The 19,011-nt window shown below is 37.1% G+C and overlaps 1 protein-coding gene across 1 annotated transcript in view; it reads right to left on the reverse strand.

The window, feature by feature from the left end:
• The window catches only part of ADGRB3 (adhesion G protein-coupled receptor B3), a gene marked incomplete at both ends in the record, with an annotated part of 480,039 nt that overhangs the window by 204,510 nt on the left and 256,518 nt on the right, over nt 1-19,011 (reverse strand). The window contains 2 exons of the mRNA XM_082480895.1: nt 2,480-2,555; nt 3,313-3,459. Coding sequence (XP_082337021.1) covers nt 2,480-2,555; nt 3,313-3,459 — 223 coding nt within the window. The remainder of the gene's footprint in view (nt 1-2,479; nt 2,556-3,312; nt 3,460-19,011) is intronic.

Genomic DNA, 19,011 nt, shown 5'->3' on the forward strand with positions numbered 1-19,011 from the left:
AAGGGGGCTCATAAGAGAGATGGAGAGAGACTTTTTACCAAGGCCTGCTATGACAGGACAAGGTACAATGGTTTTAAACAGAAGTAAGGTAGATTGGACCTAGGGAAGAAATTCTTTACAGTGAGGATGATAAGACATTGGAACAGTTTGCCCAGACGAGCTGTGAATGTCCCATCATTGGAAGTGTTCAAGGTCAGCTTGGATGGAGCTTTGAGCAACCTGATACAGCTGAAGATGTCCCAGCCCATGGCAGGGGGGTGTGGACTAGATAGTCTTTGAAGGTCCATTCCAACACAAACTGTTCAATGATTCTATGATTCTATGAAACCAGTTTGAAATTGTGCCACCTTTGAGGTACTATTTTAAGGTCATGAGATCAAATTTTGAATATGACTGCCATGGGCAAAGAAATCCAGCATGATACACTTCCTGATGAGGTAAGAGATGTAAGCTGTAAAAGTTTCAGTATAACTTCATTATAAATATTAAAGAAGTGCAGGGAAGTTCTGAGGTGCTATACTCTGAACAAAGAAGAGACTAGAGGTACCTGGGAATATGCGTTATATTTTTATATCACAGATTAATAAGGACTTTTATTCCTTATTCACATACATGAGAAAAAGTAATAGTGCTCATTTCCTTTTCTTGGGCAGCTGAGAATGGGAATCAAATAATACTGAACATATTCAGAGGCAAAGTGGGATATCTTTGTATTTGAATTTCTAAAGATTTCATTTATGAATAGATATACATAGATTATTAGACCGTTTTGCTTTAGAAGCTCACAAAACCTTCCTATGAACTGAACTGTACAGAGCAATGATCAAATTTGCTATGTAAATCAGTAACCAGCTGAAAGTAGAACAGATAAAAGCAAAACATTTAGGCACTGAGATGCACTTTCTCACAGTCCATAGTACTTAAGTTGCTATACTTTCATGTCCCTATTCTGCCCCTGTTCCTGCTACCTGGGATGTTATTGATTCTAGCGAAAATCTAGTAAGACCTATAAATTTCTCTTTTCTAATGGATGAAGTAAAAGCCCTGAAAGGCTTCTCATGTAAGCAAATATACAGTATTCAAGGTTCATACTTGTTTTTTGTAAATTAAAACTATAGACCTTTGAGAACTGAAAAGGCATGATCATAGGTTGTGGTTTACAATATAAAGGTCTGACAGGTACATGGCCACCTCAATGCCTTCCTAGGACTGGCACATTCTCTCTAAGGTCTGCCAAAAAGGACTAACTATAATAGCCATTTGGCTCTGTCTCTTTGAATATGGGAGAAGAGAAGAAAAAGTATCTCTCACAAACATCTCTTCCTGGCTAATTTCAGGAACTGGAAAAACAAATGGAAACTGCTTAGTGACGTTTCAGGAGTGGATGAGCTGTTATTTATACCATGCCTTAAGCATAGACTACTCTCACCAGCACTCCCCAGGCTTTCGGGTGCTCTGTCAGGACATCACTGTTTGAATTGCACTCTGCCTCAGAGATTTCTGTCCCCAACATTGCAGCTATTCACTGCACAGTGCATTGCTACTTTACTGGGAAGTGTTTGCTTTTTTTTTCTTAGGACTGACTCTTTTTTGTTTTCAAATGGATTTTGGCAAGAAACTTGTTTTTTCATCCTTTGTTTCAAATCCTGAAGTTTTGGTTAAATAGACTAGGGAAAGGTGATCTGGTGTCTTCCTAATTAGTATAATTTCTAATTATAATGAATTCATTAGCAGCTATTGTGATACAATCTGCACCCATTTCTTTTACCATAAAAGGACATTAGTAGACCAAGGGTGCACAGTATCATGTGAAATAAGGTAAGTATTAATGGACCATGAAATGATCTTAACCGGTAATTTGAGAAGGAAGGGGGGAATTGTTTATTTCCAAATTGCCTGTTATCAAGCACAGAAAAGAAAAAGTGAAACAAGAGACCCTTCTATTTCTTTATGAATGTGTATGGCCGTCATGACTGACATACCACAGTTGTTCTGGCACATGCATGTCTTGTTTCTAAAATGGACCCTCTCTATAGCTCTGCTGTCCCTGTTGAATACAACTTGCACTGTAAAAGCACTTGGAAAACTATTACTAAAGACCTCTGTAGAGGTACAGCAGAAAGCCTTAGCACATCAGGTTATGATGTCATTACTAATCCCTTGTACTAACTGGACAAACAGTAGTTTGAAGTGCAAGTGTCCTGAACCATTAAAGTACATCAGCATGCATACTTCTAATTGAACATTTCTGTAATTAGGCTTAATGTAGAGTACATAAAATATAAATTAAGCCAATTTGATGAAAAGGTTATTTCCATCATACAAATGACTAAGCATGAAGGAAAGACAAATATACACATATATATTCTAAATTACAGGAAAAAAAAATCAGTCTTGATTGTCTGCATTTATTCTGACACGTAGTGTACTTATGATCCTAAAATAGTCTAATTCATATTGTGTTTATGAAATTACTTACCTCAAAGTGGGCAAAATGAGTTCTAAATTTTTGTATAGCACTGCTCCAAGTACAAATACAGTTGATTCATCTAGTTCTGAAAAGAGTAAGGAAAAAAAAAGATTTTTAAACTCTTTCCCAAGTCTTCATCAGCATAAAAAACTGTGACTACCATTTATCTTTCTAGTAGAAATTTTATTTTAAATAAACCATCATAATTTTGAATTATATCCTGGAAGCCTGTCATAAAGATGTAGCACTGTCAGGAATATATCAAAAGATTTAAACCACTTAAAATCACATTTTCAAAAAATCCATCGTTGTTTACCGACATCCATGCTAGTTCATTTACCTTTATAATTAAGTATCCTGAAAGACTGTCTTTAGAGTTTAATGCCTAGCAAGTAAATTCTCTAATGTCAGAGATCTGCACCACAACAGTATTTTTAAATTGTATCTAAAGCCAGGTTAATTTGCCTGCTGAACATCCTTTGGTAGAAGTTAGGTCACCTGTTGGAATGATCCAGTCTGTTGGAGTGGAGCAGCTTCAAGCGATTCGGTAGAGCTGCACTTCGGGTCACCTCATACCACCACAGGTACAATCCCGTGCACAATAACTAAGCATTGGTTCTTCAGCATAGAAAATAACATCTAGGATTTCTGTAGCACTTTTTGTTCAAGATGCTGAAATTAAGCCCCATCATTTCCCTCTGAGATAAGCTGTGGGTACTGGACTTCTTTTGAAGATGGATAAAATAACCAATTCTATATCGTATAGTGGTCCTATAAGACAAAGATTCTGAGTTCCCTTGTTAAAGCTAACACAAAATTAACATGCTGATATGCTTCTTTACCTGTTGACATAGGGGTGAAGATATTTTTTGGAATAACAACCCTGTCTTCTGAGTTTCGTGCCCAATCAACCATTCCTTTTCTTCCTTTCATGGGGAAATTGATGTCGGTTAAAACAGATGCAGCAGGAAGCTTCTGAATGCTAGCCACTAGCAAGAGAAATCACAAAATCAAATAAAATTGTGTTTCATACTCTAAAGCGTCACACGATGGTAACAGTACAGCAATAACAAAAGTGTTTAATAATACATTTCAAGTAAAGCAGGAATTTATAGGACACTAACTGGCACAGAAAGTGTAATCTTCTGTTTATTATGCAGTTCTACTATGGATTAATTGTGTGGCATTGATCGTATCATTTGTCAGTCAGATTCTGATTAAGTTTCTTAACAGGGATTATTGAATGTACTGTCTTATACCCTGAAATTCACACAGAAGAACATCATTGTGTCTTCAGAGCAAATTCTAAAATGATCAAATGTGACAATGAAAGGAAGAGGATGCTGCAAATTGCTTTGGGAAACATAACTGCTAGATGCAGGCTAATGAAGCAATCACAGAGCTTTTTTCCCCTATACAGGCACAATTTCAAGATAGACCCATTATGGAGATTCACATATTAAAAGACCTCATTGTTTCCACACAAATGAGGATAATGCGGTATAGCACTTGATTTCTTTTCCTTGAAAGAATAATCCCCATTCTGAATTCTTAATTATAAGTTTTCCATCTAAAAAAATCTCCCAACCCCCCAAAAACATCACTATTATATCTCTAACAGTTACAGAAAGACAGAAGAAATAGGTATCAAATCTAATAATAGGCAGTTTGGAATTTTGTTTACTCATTCTCATTTTCTCTCTGTTTTCTAACTCAACTATTATCTGGAAATCAGTTTCAGCTTTGCTGTGAAATCTAAGTATGACTCCATGGCAACACTGTCAGTGTCTAGTAAGACTCAAAGTACTTTTAAGGAACTGACAGGGCTGCAAGTGTTTACGTACACTCAGAGAGATGACAAACAACACATTTGGAACACTAGCTCTGTTCTTAATGTAAGCCATGTTGATAGCCATTTCCTGTGCAGTGCTCTTCCTAATCAATTTAAGAAGAGGCTAATGTAGTTGGAAGAGTTCGGACATCAGGACTATTCTTTGATCTGCATAACAATTTCACTGCAAGGACTCTGCAAGGGGCTTAAATATAAAGACAATGGGGGACAGCTGTAAAAGCAACCAGAACAGCAAAATTACAGTAGCAAACCATTAGGTGTCTCATCAGTGGTTTTTATTTCAAAGGAAACTGTAATTCAAATCCAAGAGAAGAGGACAATTAAGAGGTTAACAATATTAACTCCACAGACGTATTCCTTGATAACTGACTCTTTGTTTCAAATTAGACTAGTTATGTATTATAAAATCACATTAGTGAGGTAGTATTTGAGGTTATTTCAGGCTTTCCATTATAAAACTATCATCAGGGCTTTACAATGCTAGTTACAATCCCCTCTGGGCTGAAATTGGCAAGTACATTCCCAGCCCTAAAGGGATGCTTAGTCTTGTGAATTTTCAGGTGGTGTGTGGAGTTCAGGTGTTTCAGAATTACTGGGGCAGAAAATGGATTGCGTGTTTTCACATGCAATCAGTGGTTATGCAGGATATGTCAACATTGTAAAAATGGATTTTTTCCATAGTTCTCAAAATCTAAAAAGAATTTTATTTTATTCTCTATATAAATAAAATTAAACCCACAGTTATTTAGTTTTCAAAATTAAATACAGCCTGTAAAAGACAGTTTTTTATCTGCACAGTATTTATTGGTGTATCTACCTATCTATCTATCTAATTAGCTAGTAGAGCCTTAATATTTCATCCACCTTTCGGATGACAGTTCCCTTTATTGAAATAGGAAATCAATGTCATTCAATGGAATTCACTCTGCAAAACAGAAAACCACTTTAGGACTGGATAAATGGTGAGGGTCTAGGATAGTACCTCCCTGGACTCTCTCTATCTCTGTATTTTAAATAGGGACATCCATCATGATACCTAAATGCTACTTAGAACCAAAGATTCCAAAATATTTTTTAATATTTAGGTGAAGAATAACACAAAACTTAAACATAAAACCTAAACGTAAGACTTATGGCTTATATGCAATAAATATAAATATATATTCCTATTCCTGGCTCAGACAAGTTTTTCTTCTACTCACAATCAAACAAGTCTATTGCTTAGCTATACACTGGAACATAGGAGAAAAACCTCTTCTTTTTAGAATTCTTTGAGCATTCTGTTGATGCACACTGGTATAAATTATAAGACAGTGGTTCAATTACACATCAGAACACATACATATTCGATGACTCCATAATAATTACTGATTCAGAAAAATCTATTTAAGTAGTCTAGTCTAATCAATTTAGTGATTGCTTTGACCCCTAATGGATTCATTTTAATATCCTTTAGAAATACATCTCCTTTTGCCTTTATTTCATTTTCATGCTGCAGTTCCAGACAACCTGTTCAATACTGCTGTACTCAAAATTTCAGAATTGGCAGCTACTAACTGTTCTTACTTACCGAGTAAAATCAAATATCTTTGGAATTGATTAACTCCAAACTCATAGGAATGGAGAATTCTCCATGACTATTCAAATGAGCGGATTACTCAGTAATATGTGAATGACATTTAAGCAGTTTTTTTGGAGCAGCCCAAAAGTGGTTAATTAATGTGTCAAGAAAATTCTGAGTGAAATAAAAATTGTATAGTTCTCCTGTGCTAGCCCTTGTAGATCATGGCCTAAAATAGAAAAGCTGAAATGTATTGCTATGATCCCTAGAACCCTGCATGAGTTGTAAGCTGCCTAGTGCAACTTCCAGTAGCTCTCTGATTGATCTAGGTTGCTAAATAATAAAAGGTAAAGCAACCAAACAAGTGGCATGAATCACCTTCCCCTTCTCTTTACTATCTACCCATTAGCCTCGTGTTGAACAAAAATTGGGAAGATTTCAGAATCAGCCCCTTGAAAAATGTTATCACTTTAGAACGGGAAATCAGATTCACTGAAAGCCATGACAGAAAAATGACTGGATGTTTGCCCATGGGCTAAACACAACTTCATCTCTCACAGTAGAGATTTAGGTTTTAAAATTACAACGCAAGCTGAATTAAACAGTTGATCCCTATCCTTATCAAAGATTGAACCAAAACCTTTAGAGAAGATGCTCAAAAACTGAGTCTGAATTCTGTAGCATTCATGTACTTACAAAAGAGGATACAATACTGATTCTGATTCTCCTTTCTTGTAAGTGATAACATTCTGGGTTTGTTGTGCTTTACAGCACAGTAACTATGTTGATCCCTAATTTACAATCACTTAAGATACAGAGGAATGGGAATTAATTGTTTTAAAAGGCATCAGTGCCTTGAGTGAATTGGAAAACCAGATAGAGAAATCTATGGGATTAGCATGAAATGTCAACTCCTGCTTAACCCTCCCTGTCAGAGCAAGAAAGTAGAACTCTGAATGTGATTGAATTTCAGTCACAGACAACAGAGAATGGCTATGCATATTAGCAGCATCATTTGCTCTTTTCTTGTCCTATTTTGACTTGTCCATTGACAGCATGCTAGACATATATTATTCAGCATTTAGTAAACCTGAGTTCCTCACACAACAGGTTTTGATTTTTCAGACAGAGAATATTATACTGCCCTTCTGGGACAGCTACTGCTAAATTTATTTCTGGGTAAAATAGTCATGAACAGAACTGCCATTGTCACAATTGTTCAGAATAAAAAATATGAAAGGACTTTTGTGTTAAAATTCAGAATACTGAATATTTCTGCAAACATCTCTGTTAAGAAGACCCAAATAGAATCATCTTTATACATTTTAGAATTATTCTGTTGATCCTAAATGTAAAAACTTTGGGTTTTTATTGAATAGATAAGCTTATTTAAGTCAGCTTATGTTGGATACACAGGGAACAAAGTCTTGCCTGGCTCATCATCAAAGAGCCAGATGGACATATTAAAGATGATATTCATAACAGATTTGCTCTATCCACTTAAACCCCATCATTTTAAAGACAATCTGCAACAAACAAACGGTGAAACCCCCTTTTCCAGGAGACCAATTTGTGGATCTCCAGATTTGCTACAGAACTCTGCATCTGAGAGGGCTTGACAATCTCCTTTAAAATCCTTCTTTCAGTACAAAGATAAATCCACCTCTTACTACCCACAAGACTATGTATAACAGAAGGACTGTGGTGAAGTGACATCCTCTTATATGAACATAAGAAGAGCAATCAGGTAATTTTCCCTCTGCCAGTAATATTCATGAAATATCCCTGCAGTGAACCAACATCAAACAATGGTCAGAAAAACACTCCTAAGAAATTATAATTTAACAGACCTAGTGTTCCTTATGAACATCAACACAGAAATTATGTCTTCTTAAATTATTGTTATGCCCTACTGCTCTATGAGCAGGCAAGAGAGGGATGTCCCTAGAGGCCTGCTGTGCACTTGCATCCCTAAAGCTCATCAGCCCATAGCAGCTGCCCTCTGACTATTCAAGCTTTAGGCAGCAAGACATGCTACTGATATAGGCAGAAGTAGAAGTAGACATTTCATAGATATTTTCAGTAATCAGGCATGAGTTCTGCATGAGTCCTTCCTTTGGTGTCAAGCAAACTGTACCTTAAATGGGCTCGTTGTTTGTAGGTTAAGAATAATGCTTTGCGTTAATCAAGAAGCTACCTTAACAGTGATCTCTGAGTATTTCTCTTCTGTATTCCACAGACAATGGAATGGGGAAGAGAAGTACCCGTTACCCTTCTTATTATAAAATAATACATTTATCAGTAATAAGCACCTTAGGGAATTAATGAACTCATTTATAACTTGAGCTTGCAAGCCACTCCAGTCCTTTAAACAATATGAAGAATAAGTAAACACATGAAAACCATCACATAACTGTATGATGTCTGAATATGCTCCCAAAAGCCTGCAACAAATGCCAACAATATACTACCATAGCAATAATATGACCAGTATAATATTTAGGATGAGTTAGAAAGCAGCATGGCTTCAGGCAATGATCAGGATGCATTTAATAAACACTCAGATCTCTAGATCTCTTCTGCTACTTACATAATTAAAAAAATATTCATAGGCAGCAGGCAAGTGTTCCCTTTTGGGTTTGTGTACTTTTGTTGTTCAGTACCAAATTCTGTATTTCAGGAACAACTCAGGAATATAATAATTTCAAAGACTCATGAAATATCACATATGCATATGCATTCTCTTGAGTGGTTTCTGATTGCACGCTTGTTATGACAAAAAGTGTGGCTTGATAAAATTAAAATAGGTAAAGCATAAGATTACAATTCTTCTTTTTCCAAACCTTTCCTTGTTCCAGTTATAGAATAAAAATGGAAAATAAAAAATTAAAAGCTCAAACAGTAATTAGAGCATTAAGGATTGTTGTTATGGACAATAACAGCTTTCTTCAAAAAAAAAAAAAAAAGGAAACTATTAAAGCTTACTCCCTGAGAAAGAGTTAGTGTATAAAAATGACCAGAGCATCATAGAATTTGTCCATGTTCCAGATGCTACTTCTGTTTGTCCCCCGAGTGGAAAAAAATAATAAACTTAGCATTTTTATAATTTTTAAACATTGTTACGATTTACTTACTATTAATGTGTACTATAAGATGAATATGGCTATTTGCAGCTGGCCAATGTGGAACGTAAGGAAAAAAATCACTTTTAAATTTGCAAAACTGAATCACAAGTTTGAAGAAAACCCAATTGAACGAGTGAAGATGTAAACAATTTTTTTATGAGCAGTCAGAAGAAAACGTGTTCTCACGAAAAATAGAATGCTTCCTGAAATATGTGGTTATTCAGAAAAATGCTTTAAAAAAACATAGTAGGAGGCTGTACTTCAATAACTGGAAGACAACTCCATCTTCTGCGAATTACATTGAAGAGGAAGACAAAAGCAGCCAGAGACCCAGAGCCACATGCAAGGTACTCTGTGTTTCTGAGAGAGTTTTGTTTTTTCCTGTCATCTTAGTATTACTATGCATTCATACTACTAAGATTAAGGTCTCCCTTAGCAACTTTTGCCATCTCATAAAGCACTTCTCAAGGAAAAGAGACTCAGCATAAAGCAAGACAGAAGATAGAGGCTGATGCAGGAGATAGAATAAGTTGGCATTTAAGTGCGTGAGTTTTAATGTTACAGACATAAAGGTGAAAACCATGGTAATACTGAGGGGGCAAGGCCAACCGCAACATTACTTTAGATTGACTGCGCAGGGAAGGTGCAGAAACCAAGCATTTTTCAATCACTAAGGCGACTGGAAAAAGTGTCTATGCTGGTGATTCTAGCTGATAATGAGAGAAAAAGAGAGTGAGACTGAAGATAATGTTCAGGTATTCAGCTCAGAAGATGGGAATGATGATGAAGCTGTCATCAGAGAAAGGGAGAAAGAAGAAAAGCTGAGAGAGAGAGGTCATTTATATGTTTCCTTATCAGATTTACTGATGATTAGGTATCCACTAAGAACTATTAAAAAGATAGACAGAGAGGGCTTGACAGAGGACAAGAGATCAGTAAGGGGGCAAACAGACGTGAAAATCTTTAGCAGGGAATTGATAAAAATATTCTCTCAAAATTACACTGCTTGGGGAGATGAAGAGCAGAGGTAGAATGATTGCTTCCCAGAAGTAGTAAATTCAAGCAAAGGAGAGATGGCCATTGTCTTACCTCTAGGGAAGCGACAACTAAATCCTATCATTGAGAAATCTAGAAAGATGTGAACTAAGTTATGCAGGATATTGAAAGGTGATATAAGAAGTGAATTCTCAGGCATGGAAATAGAAGATTTGATGTATAAAGGCCAGACACAGAGGAAACAAAGCATGTAAATACGTTCCTAATCACAGCTTTTTGTCGCAGACTAGAAGCAGATCTCTATTATATTTTATTATTGAACAGTTTTTTTAATCATACAAAATGGAAGTTTGAAGATTTTTCAGATATCACTATAAGCAAAATAAAATTGAGAGAGCTGTAAATTACTCTGGTATGGATTCTCAAAGCATTAATAGTATGGAAGTGGCTAGCGAATCATAAAAAGTAGAGCTTGATTAAAAGCCATATCCTGCAAAACAGTTAGATATGGAAGAAATACTTGCAAGTGGCCCTCATTTTTACAGCAATTCAGCAGGCATATACCAATTTCTCCATGTGCCTTCCCAGAAGTGTTCCAATCAGTGCGCCTCAGTCCTTTCTTTAAACTTTGGCTCCATTAAGATTGAAAAACTAGACAGAGCAGCAGGTAAGACGCTCAAAAGCTCAAGTCTGTACCTATGTTTCCTGACCAGACTGCTTGTGTCATCTAATGCATCTGCAGTTGCTTTCTCTCTTGAAACCTGGCCAAGTCAGAGAAATCATTGCTGGTGTCCAACACTGTCTGTTAGACTACTGGTCTCACGTTTTGAGCACTTGAGTTAGGAAGATCTGCATGCAATTGGGTCCTCCTTTTCAGAGGGGATCCCCATCTGAAGGAATTATAAACCATAGCTTCCTCCCTTGGATGAGAATATTCATTAGGATTCAAGGCTATCACCACCAAAACCTGAGCTATTTAGGAGGAAAGGAGGAGCAAAGCCATGTTTAAATACTCATTTCAGAACAGGCACAATGCATAAGCTAAGTTTTCAGAAGAAAGGCAGGTTTGCCTAATTAATCCCAGATAACTGAGAGATCTCTCAGATTAGTGCTTTATGAAATTATTGACTCTACTAACTTAGCAGAGAGCAAGAATTTAGTCATAAGCTTAGTATTTCCTCGTCAGCACCAAATTACTTGTCTAGTGGACATCTTCCATTCTCAGTTTTGTATTCCACCTGGAGACCAAGCTGTCATAAGCCAGTGCACCTCCACCACACACACACCTCTACAGCTTTAGCTGTCCATGCTCAAAACCAGCTCTGATAACTTAGGTCAGACTATTGTGAAAAGGGCTGTGAGAAGTGGGGGTCCATGTCCCTTCACTCAGGAGCTACTCTTGAGCTGAATCAGCTGTGACTGTGCATGGCCATGTATTTTGGTTGTCTGAACCTTGACCTGCAGATTTGGTGTGAAAGTCAAGCAACCTTGGACCTGCCTTTTCACTATGGGCTTGCCTGTAGAGCACTAGACTGTTAGCTGAACACCACCACTGGACCAGATCCTGCTCCTGACACTATGACTTGAATTCCTGGCTTGATGTCAGATCTGTGTCATTACTGTGGACTTGCCTGGTGATCTGGAATATTAGCCGGGCCTGGCTACCATCACAGACCTCCTCTTCTCTTCTTGTTTGGGTGTTGTGGGACCTTGCTTTAGCCAGAGAAGCCACGTGCATGCCCTGCTGTCTCCTGGATCAGCCCACTCTTGCTTCTCCCTGAACCCAGCGTCTGATAAGCAGGTGCTGCAACATCTACACAGTAAATGCTTTCAAGACAGGCTTGAGAAGAGTCATACAGAAAATCTGAAACAGAACTGTTACAGAAACACAGGTCTCCTGTGTCTCAGTTTCATGTTCAAGCCATGACTCTAACCTTCCTCACAGGAATTCATAACTAGGCTTTGTTTTCTAGAGGCATGTCTAATTCAACTTGAATGTTCTCCATGGAGGAGATAAAGTGGATTAAGATTTGCTTAAGGGATTGTAAAAAGTTGTCCTGGGGCACTGTGAAATCTAATTGTCAGGATAATGCATACATGCTTTATTTAGATTGTTTACATCATGTATGGCACAACGAAAACTCAGTACCTCAGTGGGACATATAGACACTATCCAATATAAGTACTAAGTAATACTAATTAGACTGAGTTTGATTTACTTGTTCACATTGTTGAATTCTAAATTAACTTTAATAACTCAGGAGAAATATCTCAGAGTTATTATGGCCATTTCAATAAAACAACTGCACAATGAGGAGATGCTTTAAAAAAAATCTAACTAGAAAATTGGGCCTATAAAGAATGACAGAGCTTGGTTATTCTGAGCTGTTTTAACACAATCACATGAATCACTATGGCATGTGGACCTTGTGCTCAGCTCTTGTTATCCAATTCTGGTCATCCCATCTCCAGCATCCCCTGCTTTTTCCCTCCCACTCCCTCTAAACAAAAAGCTTTTCATGTTTATTGAAGTTGTGGGAGGAGGAATCAAAAAGATCCAAGCAGCTAAGAAAGGAATGAAAACCAACAGTCAACTAGTCCACTAAGTAAAATGTTATACACATTACTGTTTCCCTTGTCTGAATTCAGTTGCCTTACATGTCCATTAATTTTGAGTGCAGTTGGCAGAGAAAGATAGAGATGCCTAATTAGGGTTGCTTGCGTTGCCTTCTCAGGGTTTCAAAAAATAATCTGAATTTTATATATACTGCAGAGCGATCTCAAACTGCATTTTAAGAATACTGGATTAACCCCTGCCTGTGACAGTGGACATAAAATGCAAGCACGTTATTCCGTTAGCCAAAGTTAATCATAGAATCTGGTCAAAATATTTAACTCAAGATATAACATAGCGTTGTACCTGTAGCAGATAGGTTTCTAATTCTTAAAAAGTCTGTTGGATTCAGACTGACTTTTCAGATGCCCTTACAGTGCCTTCAGTTTTGCTTTAAATGCAGTAGAGAACTACTACTTTGGACAGCTAATCTGTGGAAACTACCATGAATACGAAAACATCTCTAGTTTTCCTGAGGCATGACAAATGCCATCAAAAGGAGCCATCACCATGCCTGGCTCTGCAACATTTGCATTACTAACATATACACCTGATATGACTCTGCTATCTCTTTGGCCCTACATCCTATCTGCAACCTATTTTCTGCTACAGTTATTCCAATACAAATTTTGGGTTTATTGCTATTGTTATTTCTTTAATGTCTTGTGCTGTTCATTGAAGTATGTTTATGAAATATGTATTCAGAATAGAAGTGCTCCAAACTGAAGCTATACTGGTTTGGCTAACTATCCCTTATTTCCTGGAAATATTGCCTGTAGGTAGAAGCTCTACAGAGTTAAAATCCGATTCTACAATGTGCAATGCTCCAGAAAACACAATTATATCTGTGATATAAAGCAGAAAGGAAGAGTTTACTCCAGACTGTTTGCTCATGTTATTTCATAAAAAATCATGGTGAATTCTTTTTAAATGGAATATCATGAACATGAAATATGGAAATAAGAAGCAGAGGTGGAATTTTTGTTTTCTACTGAACTATAGTTTTCGGGACCCAACAACACAACATAATTGCTTCGAATAGTTTCCTATACCTGAATGCACTAACACAGAGTGACTGAATTTACATGCCAGAGAAGCTATTAATTTACTGAATATTTCTGCAAGTCCTGTTCAAAAATAATCTATACTTTTAGTCTTGCAAAAATCATTCAGCATCATGTATTCTACATCCGACTCCAGTTTTGCTGTTACTGCCACACCATATTTGGGATGTCATTATCTCCACAGTCAGATCTAGGAGATAGCCAGAAAAAAAATATTTCCAATAGTATTTGACCACTTACAAATTATAATCCACAGTCAAAGTGGCTTTCCTAGTATAAATCATTCCCTGGAGAACTGGACAATCAAAAAGTGCCATTTTATATTATATTATCCTTTTTCCCCACTGCATCCTGATTATAGCATTGTTACCTAACAAAGAGTATTTTCCAGGATGCTAGAAAGAAAATTCTACTTTTTTTCCCTTTAGTTGTTTTCCCCTGTCTGTGTAGTTTTTATAGTGCCGTTTCTTTTATAGAATATTTTTGATGTACTAAATGGGTTTTCTGTCCCTAATCCCAAAACATCTAAATGGTGCTTTATTGGAAACCAAACTAACTGTACTCTGGTGGCAAACATTCATAACAAAATTTCTAAACTGAAGGAAAGAAGAACAAAGTTAAGGGTCAGTGTAAGGATGCTCAGTTATTTGATCATATTTCAAAGTAGAAAGTTTTTTGCAGAAGCACAGATGTGGACAGCATAATCTGGACCTATCTTGATATGAACTGTGACTATTAATTAAATTTTGATTTAAACATCAAGAGTTTAAACTCACGTTGAGTTCTACAGTTACACTATGCTTATTGCAAAGGGACATTTGAATGGTAATGAAGCATTTTCAAAAGGTGCTCAAAGTCATCATTCAGCAAATGAGACTTTCAGTGCATGTGCTGAAACAACATACTGGTTGCACTGCTTGGAGCAAGAAATTAATTGGACATGAAAGAATTTTTTTTCCCAAAACTTGCACCAACATTCACATAAACATTAAAAATGGAACTGATGAGAATTTAGTATAAGCAATACAAGAAGTAGAATCAGTTAAGTGAAACAGTTAATTTAATCACATTAATAGGAATAAGGCAACTTTACTATTCACAGAGGTATATAAGATTGGAAATTATATACAAGATAGGAAAAGAGAGGGATGGAAGCCCGTAAACAAAACCTGCAAGTATGTTTTAATAAGTAATTCCTTGGGCTTTGTAAGAATGACCTGCTATATTTAGGTTGTGTTTATGGAATTTTTATATTTTGCCTTCTTTCCTTTTTAGTTCTTCCTGTCACAGATTAAATGGGCCCAAATGATTAAACTGAAAACAAAGAAACCTCACTGGAACAGTAACTTGACCTTGCTTTTCTTACATTCCTGAGAAAACCCTGTCCACCGACTACAGAATCATTTTCTCCTTTAGTCCAAACCTCAATATACCATAGACTTGATCTGAATGAAAAAAATCCTACCCATTTAGATAGTTCTACTAAATGAAACTACTTCAACGTGAAATATTAAGATGGCAACATAAACACTCAGTCATATTGTTTTATACCACCAAGAGGTTCAAATCCTGTGAAGAAACAAAATAGTGTTTTGGCAATTTAGCAATTCTTAGCTTGTCAGACAGCCTTTGATAACTGTCCACCACAGCTGGGAGGTAAGATAACTTTATTTAAGCTGTTTTAATGGAAGGCTTGGCTTTATTCCAGTGAAGCACTAAATCTAAAAAAAAATCTTAAAAAAAAAATAAAAAATTGCAGGTTGAAAAATCCCATTTCAGGCCCAGCTATAACTAGGAGAGACTTGAAACATTGCTAAAACCAGTGAGAGTGCAGATTGTGAGCATAGAGAATGCTCACATGAGTGACGCTATGATCACATGAGTGACAGGTAATAATTTGGATCCAGCAGCTGGTGCTATCTATAGAAATTATATCCATAGGACAAAAAAATCCATAAAAAGCACGCATGTGACTCACTAGACAGAGACTCCCTCAAACCAGACATTAAAAAGCTCATGAACAAATACAATGTTAGATAATTTAAAGATTTGCAAACTTATGAACATAAGAAAATATTCTAACAAATCCCTACAGGAAGGAAAAATGACCAAATTACTACACATTTACTTGCCTCCTTATTTTCAAAGCTTTAAAAGAAAATTCCTAAATGCATGCTTCAAGTACATTGAAAGAGAAAACACATATATTCAGAAAACCCCCCTAATATCTTGTCAAATAAAATGATAAACAGTATAAACATAAACACTTCAAACTCCTCTGAGCTCTGCTGTTGAATACCATTTCTAAGTAGATGAACTAGTGCCATATTTGAATCTCTTACCCTATTGATGTGCAGCCTCTATCATTTCAGTTTATGAGAAGTTTGGATATCTATAATTTTAACTTCTGAAAATTATTTCTGAGTACAACCAGGAATGCAAAATAGATGATGTGGTATAAAATTACCAGCCATGTTTTCCAGTAGTGGAACTATTCATCCAAGAAACAGGTATAAGTTCAATTTGGCAAAGTTAAATGATAGTCAGTTTGCAGAAATTAACTTTTCTTTGTGCATTGTTGACTGTGAATTGAGACCATTATTTTTCATTGCCTAGATAGTGATGCAATTTTCAAAGCTAAATGAGCATTAAAAACATTCATTGTATGCCTCTGCAATGAACAATCTAAAATACCTAATGGCAAAACAAGACATTCCCTTTAATCTTTATGAACATATTGTACCCTCTTGAGGTAAAAATGAGAAAGGAGGGGATAAGCTTGCTGTATTTTTGATAAATGTTTCCCTCAGAAATGGGAGAGGTCTTCTATGTGCAGATGCAGTAGCCTGCCTGACTGCCAGTCCCTGAAGATCCAAGCATCCTGGTGACTGTTCCACAGTTTCTTCCCTTTGGGCAGGGCAATCTATTTTCATTCTTCTGCTTTATTGGAGATGAGGTTTTGGTGCCAATAGAGAGACGAAATATGTTTCACCAAAGGGCACCGTTTATACACATACGAATGGTTTTCCAAGTATTTGCCTTTGAGATCAGCTCACATTCTAGCTATGCTGCTCTACAACAGGACCAGAGACAGGATTTTCTGAACAAGTTACTATACTAATACACTGTTTTCCCATAGATTTACTTGAAATCTGCCTTTCAAGACACTTGACTACTGAGTAATGGAAGATAGTATGAGGCCATAAGATTTTAATAACAATGCATTACAAAAAATAGCATATAACTAACACTATTATTAACTAATTTAACTGGCACTAAAAGTGGCAGACGTTATAAGTTAGAAAAAAAAATCCACAAAATAACAGTCATTAAAGAACAGCATAAGCTTTGAATCACAGATTATATGAAAAGTCATTCATGTAATAAGATCAAATACGTTTTTTAGAAGACCATTTCCCAAACTATATTCTTAAAAGATTTACAGAGGAATGCTGCCTAATGCTGATTACATGTCTCTGTGTATGTGGAGAGTGTTTGTTAAAACAAAAAAAAAAGAAAAACAACCACAACAATATCAAGCTATTTGGCACCAGTATAGGGCAATTTAAGCATTTCTTCTCCTTTCCTAACATCCTCATTAGGAAGCTGAGGAAGTATGGGCTAGATGAGGTGACAGCGAGGTGGATTGAGAGTTGGCTGCGGGACAGAACTCAGAGGGTTGTGATCAGCGGCACAGAGTCTAGTTGGAGGCCTGTAACCAGTGGTGTCCCCCAGGGGTCAATACTCGGTCCAATTTTGTTTAATATATTCATTAATGACCTGGATGAGGAGACAGAGTGTATCCTCAGCAAGTTTGCTGATGATACCAAACTGGGTGGGGTGGCTGACACCCCAGAGGGCCATGCTGCCATCTAGCGTGACCTGGACAGGCTGGAGAGCTGGGCAGAGAAGAACCTAATGAGGTTCAACAAGAGCAAGTGCAAGGTCCTGCACCTGGGGAGGAAGAATGCTAGGCACCAGTATAGGTTAGGGGTGGACCTACTGGGAAGTAGCTCAGAGGACAAGGATCTGGGTGTCGTGGTAGACAGTAAATTATCCATGGCCCAGAAATGTGCCCTTGTTGCCAAAAAGGCCAATGGAATCCTGGGCTGCATAGGGAAGAGTGTGGCCAGTAGGTCGAGGGAGGTCATTCTCCCCCTCTACTCTGCACTGGTGAGGCCACAACTGGAATACTGTGTCCAGTTTTGGGCTCCCCAGTTCAAGAGGGACAGGCAACTGCTGGAGCGAGTCCAGCAGAGAGCAACTAAGATGATTAAGGGATTGGAGCATCTCCCTTATGAGGAAAGGCTGAGAGAGCTGGGACTCTTGAGCCTGGAGAAGAGAAGGCTCAGGAGAGATCTTATTGCAGTCTTCCAGTACCTAAAGGGGGCCTACAGGAGAGCTGGGGAAGGGCTTTTTACTAGGGCATGTAGTGATAGGACAAGGGGGAATGGCTTTAAAGTGGAAGAGGGCAGGTTCAGATTAAACATTAGAAAGAAGTTTTTCACTTTGAGGGTGGTGAGGCACTGGACCAGGTTGCCCAGAGAGGTTGTTGAGGCCCCATTCCTGGAGGTGTTCAAGGCCAGGCTGGACGTGGCCTTGGGCACCCTGGTCTAGTGGGAGGTGTCCCTGCCTATGGCAGGAGGGTTGGAACTCGATGATCTTCAAGGTCCTTTCCAATCCAAACCACTCTATGATTCTATGATTTTCTTTAATTAGACTGAAGCCTGGATGTCTGCGTGTTTTATAGTTTCCATTTCTTTAGAAGCTTTTACTCCACTGTATCTTACTTAATATAAGGTAACAAAGGGAAACACCTTGTATTATGTCAGTTTCCTATAGCACCCATTGAAAAATACTGAATGGTTAATTTATTTAGCTTTACCTTTAAGGATAATTAATAAATTAGATACATAAAACTAACTACTGAGTTATGACTAGTAGTTAGAATTAATTTAGATTTTTGTCCAAATTTGTGAAGATTGTTTGATAAAGATTCGTATAGGCATTCCCTTGATATTAGTAATTTTTAACCTTAAGTAACTGAGAGCTGTATTTCCTTAGGACAACTGAGTACACAGTTTTAGAAAAAAGAGAAAAAAAATCTACTCTTTTATGCACTGTTCACAACTAAGTTTTCAGGGAACATGAATCATTTAATAAGTTTATCTGATATTGAGAAAGAAATACGAGCTCTTGATCATTTACTTCACGCATTAAGTCAGATGCTGCAATGAGCTAGACTTTTAAAGTGTGCGGGAAGTTTTTCCCTTTTAATCAGTGGAGAAAGCTTGAGTCTTCTGAAAGCCAACATATCGATCTGATCAAG

Source organism: Vanellus vanellus (assembly GCF_965231255.1).
Source record: "Vanellus vanellus genome assembly, chromosome: 3".
NCBI lineage: Eukaryota > Metazoa > Chordata > Aves > Charadriiformes > Charadriidae > Vanellus > Vanellus vanellus.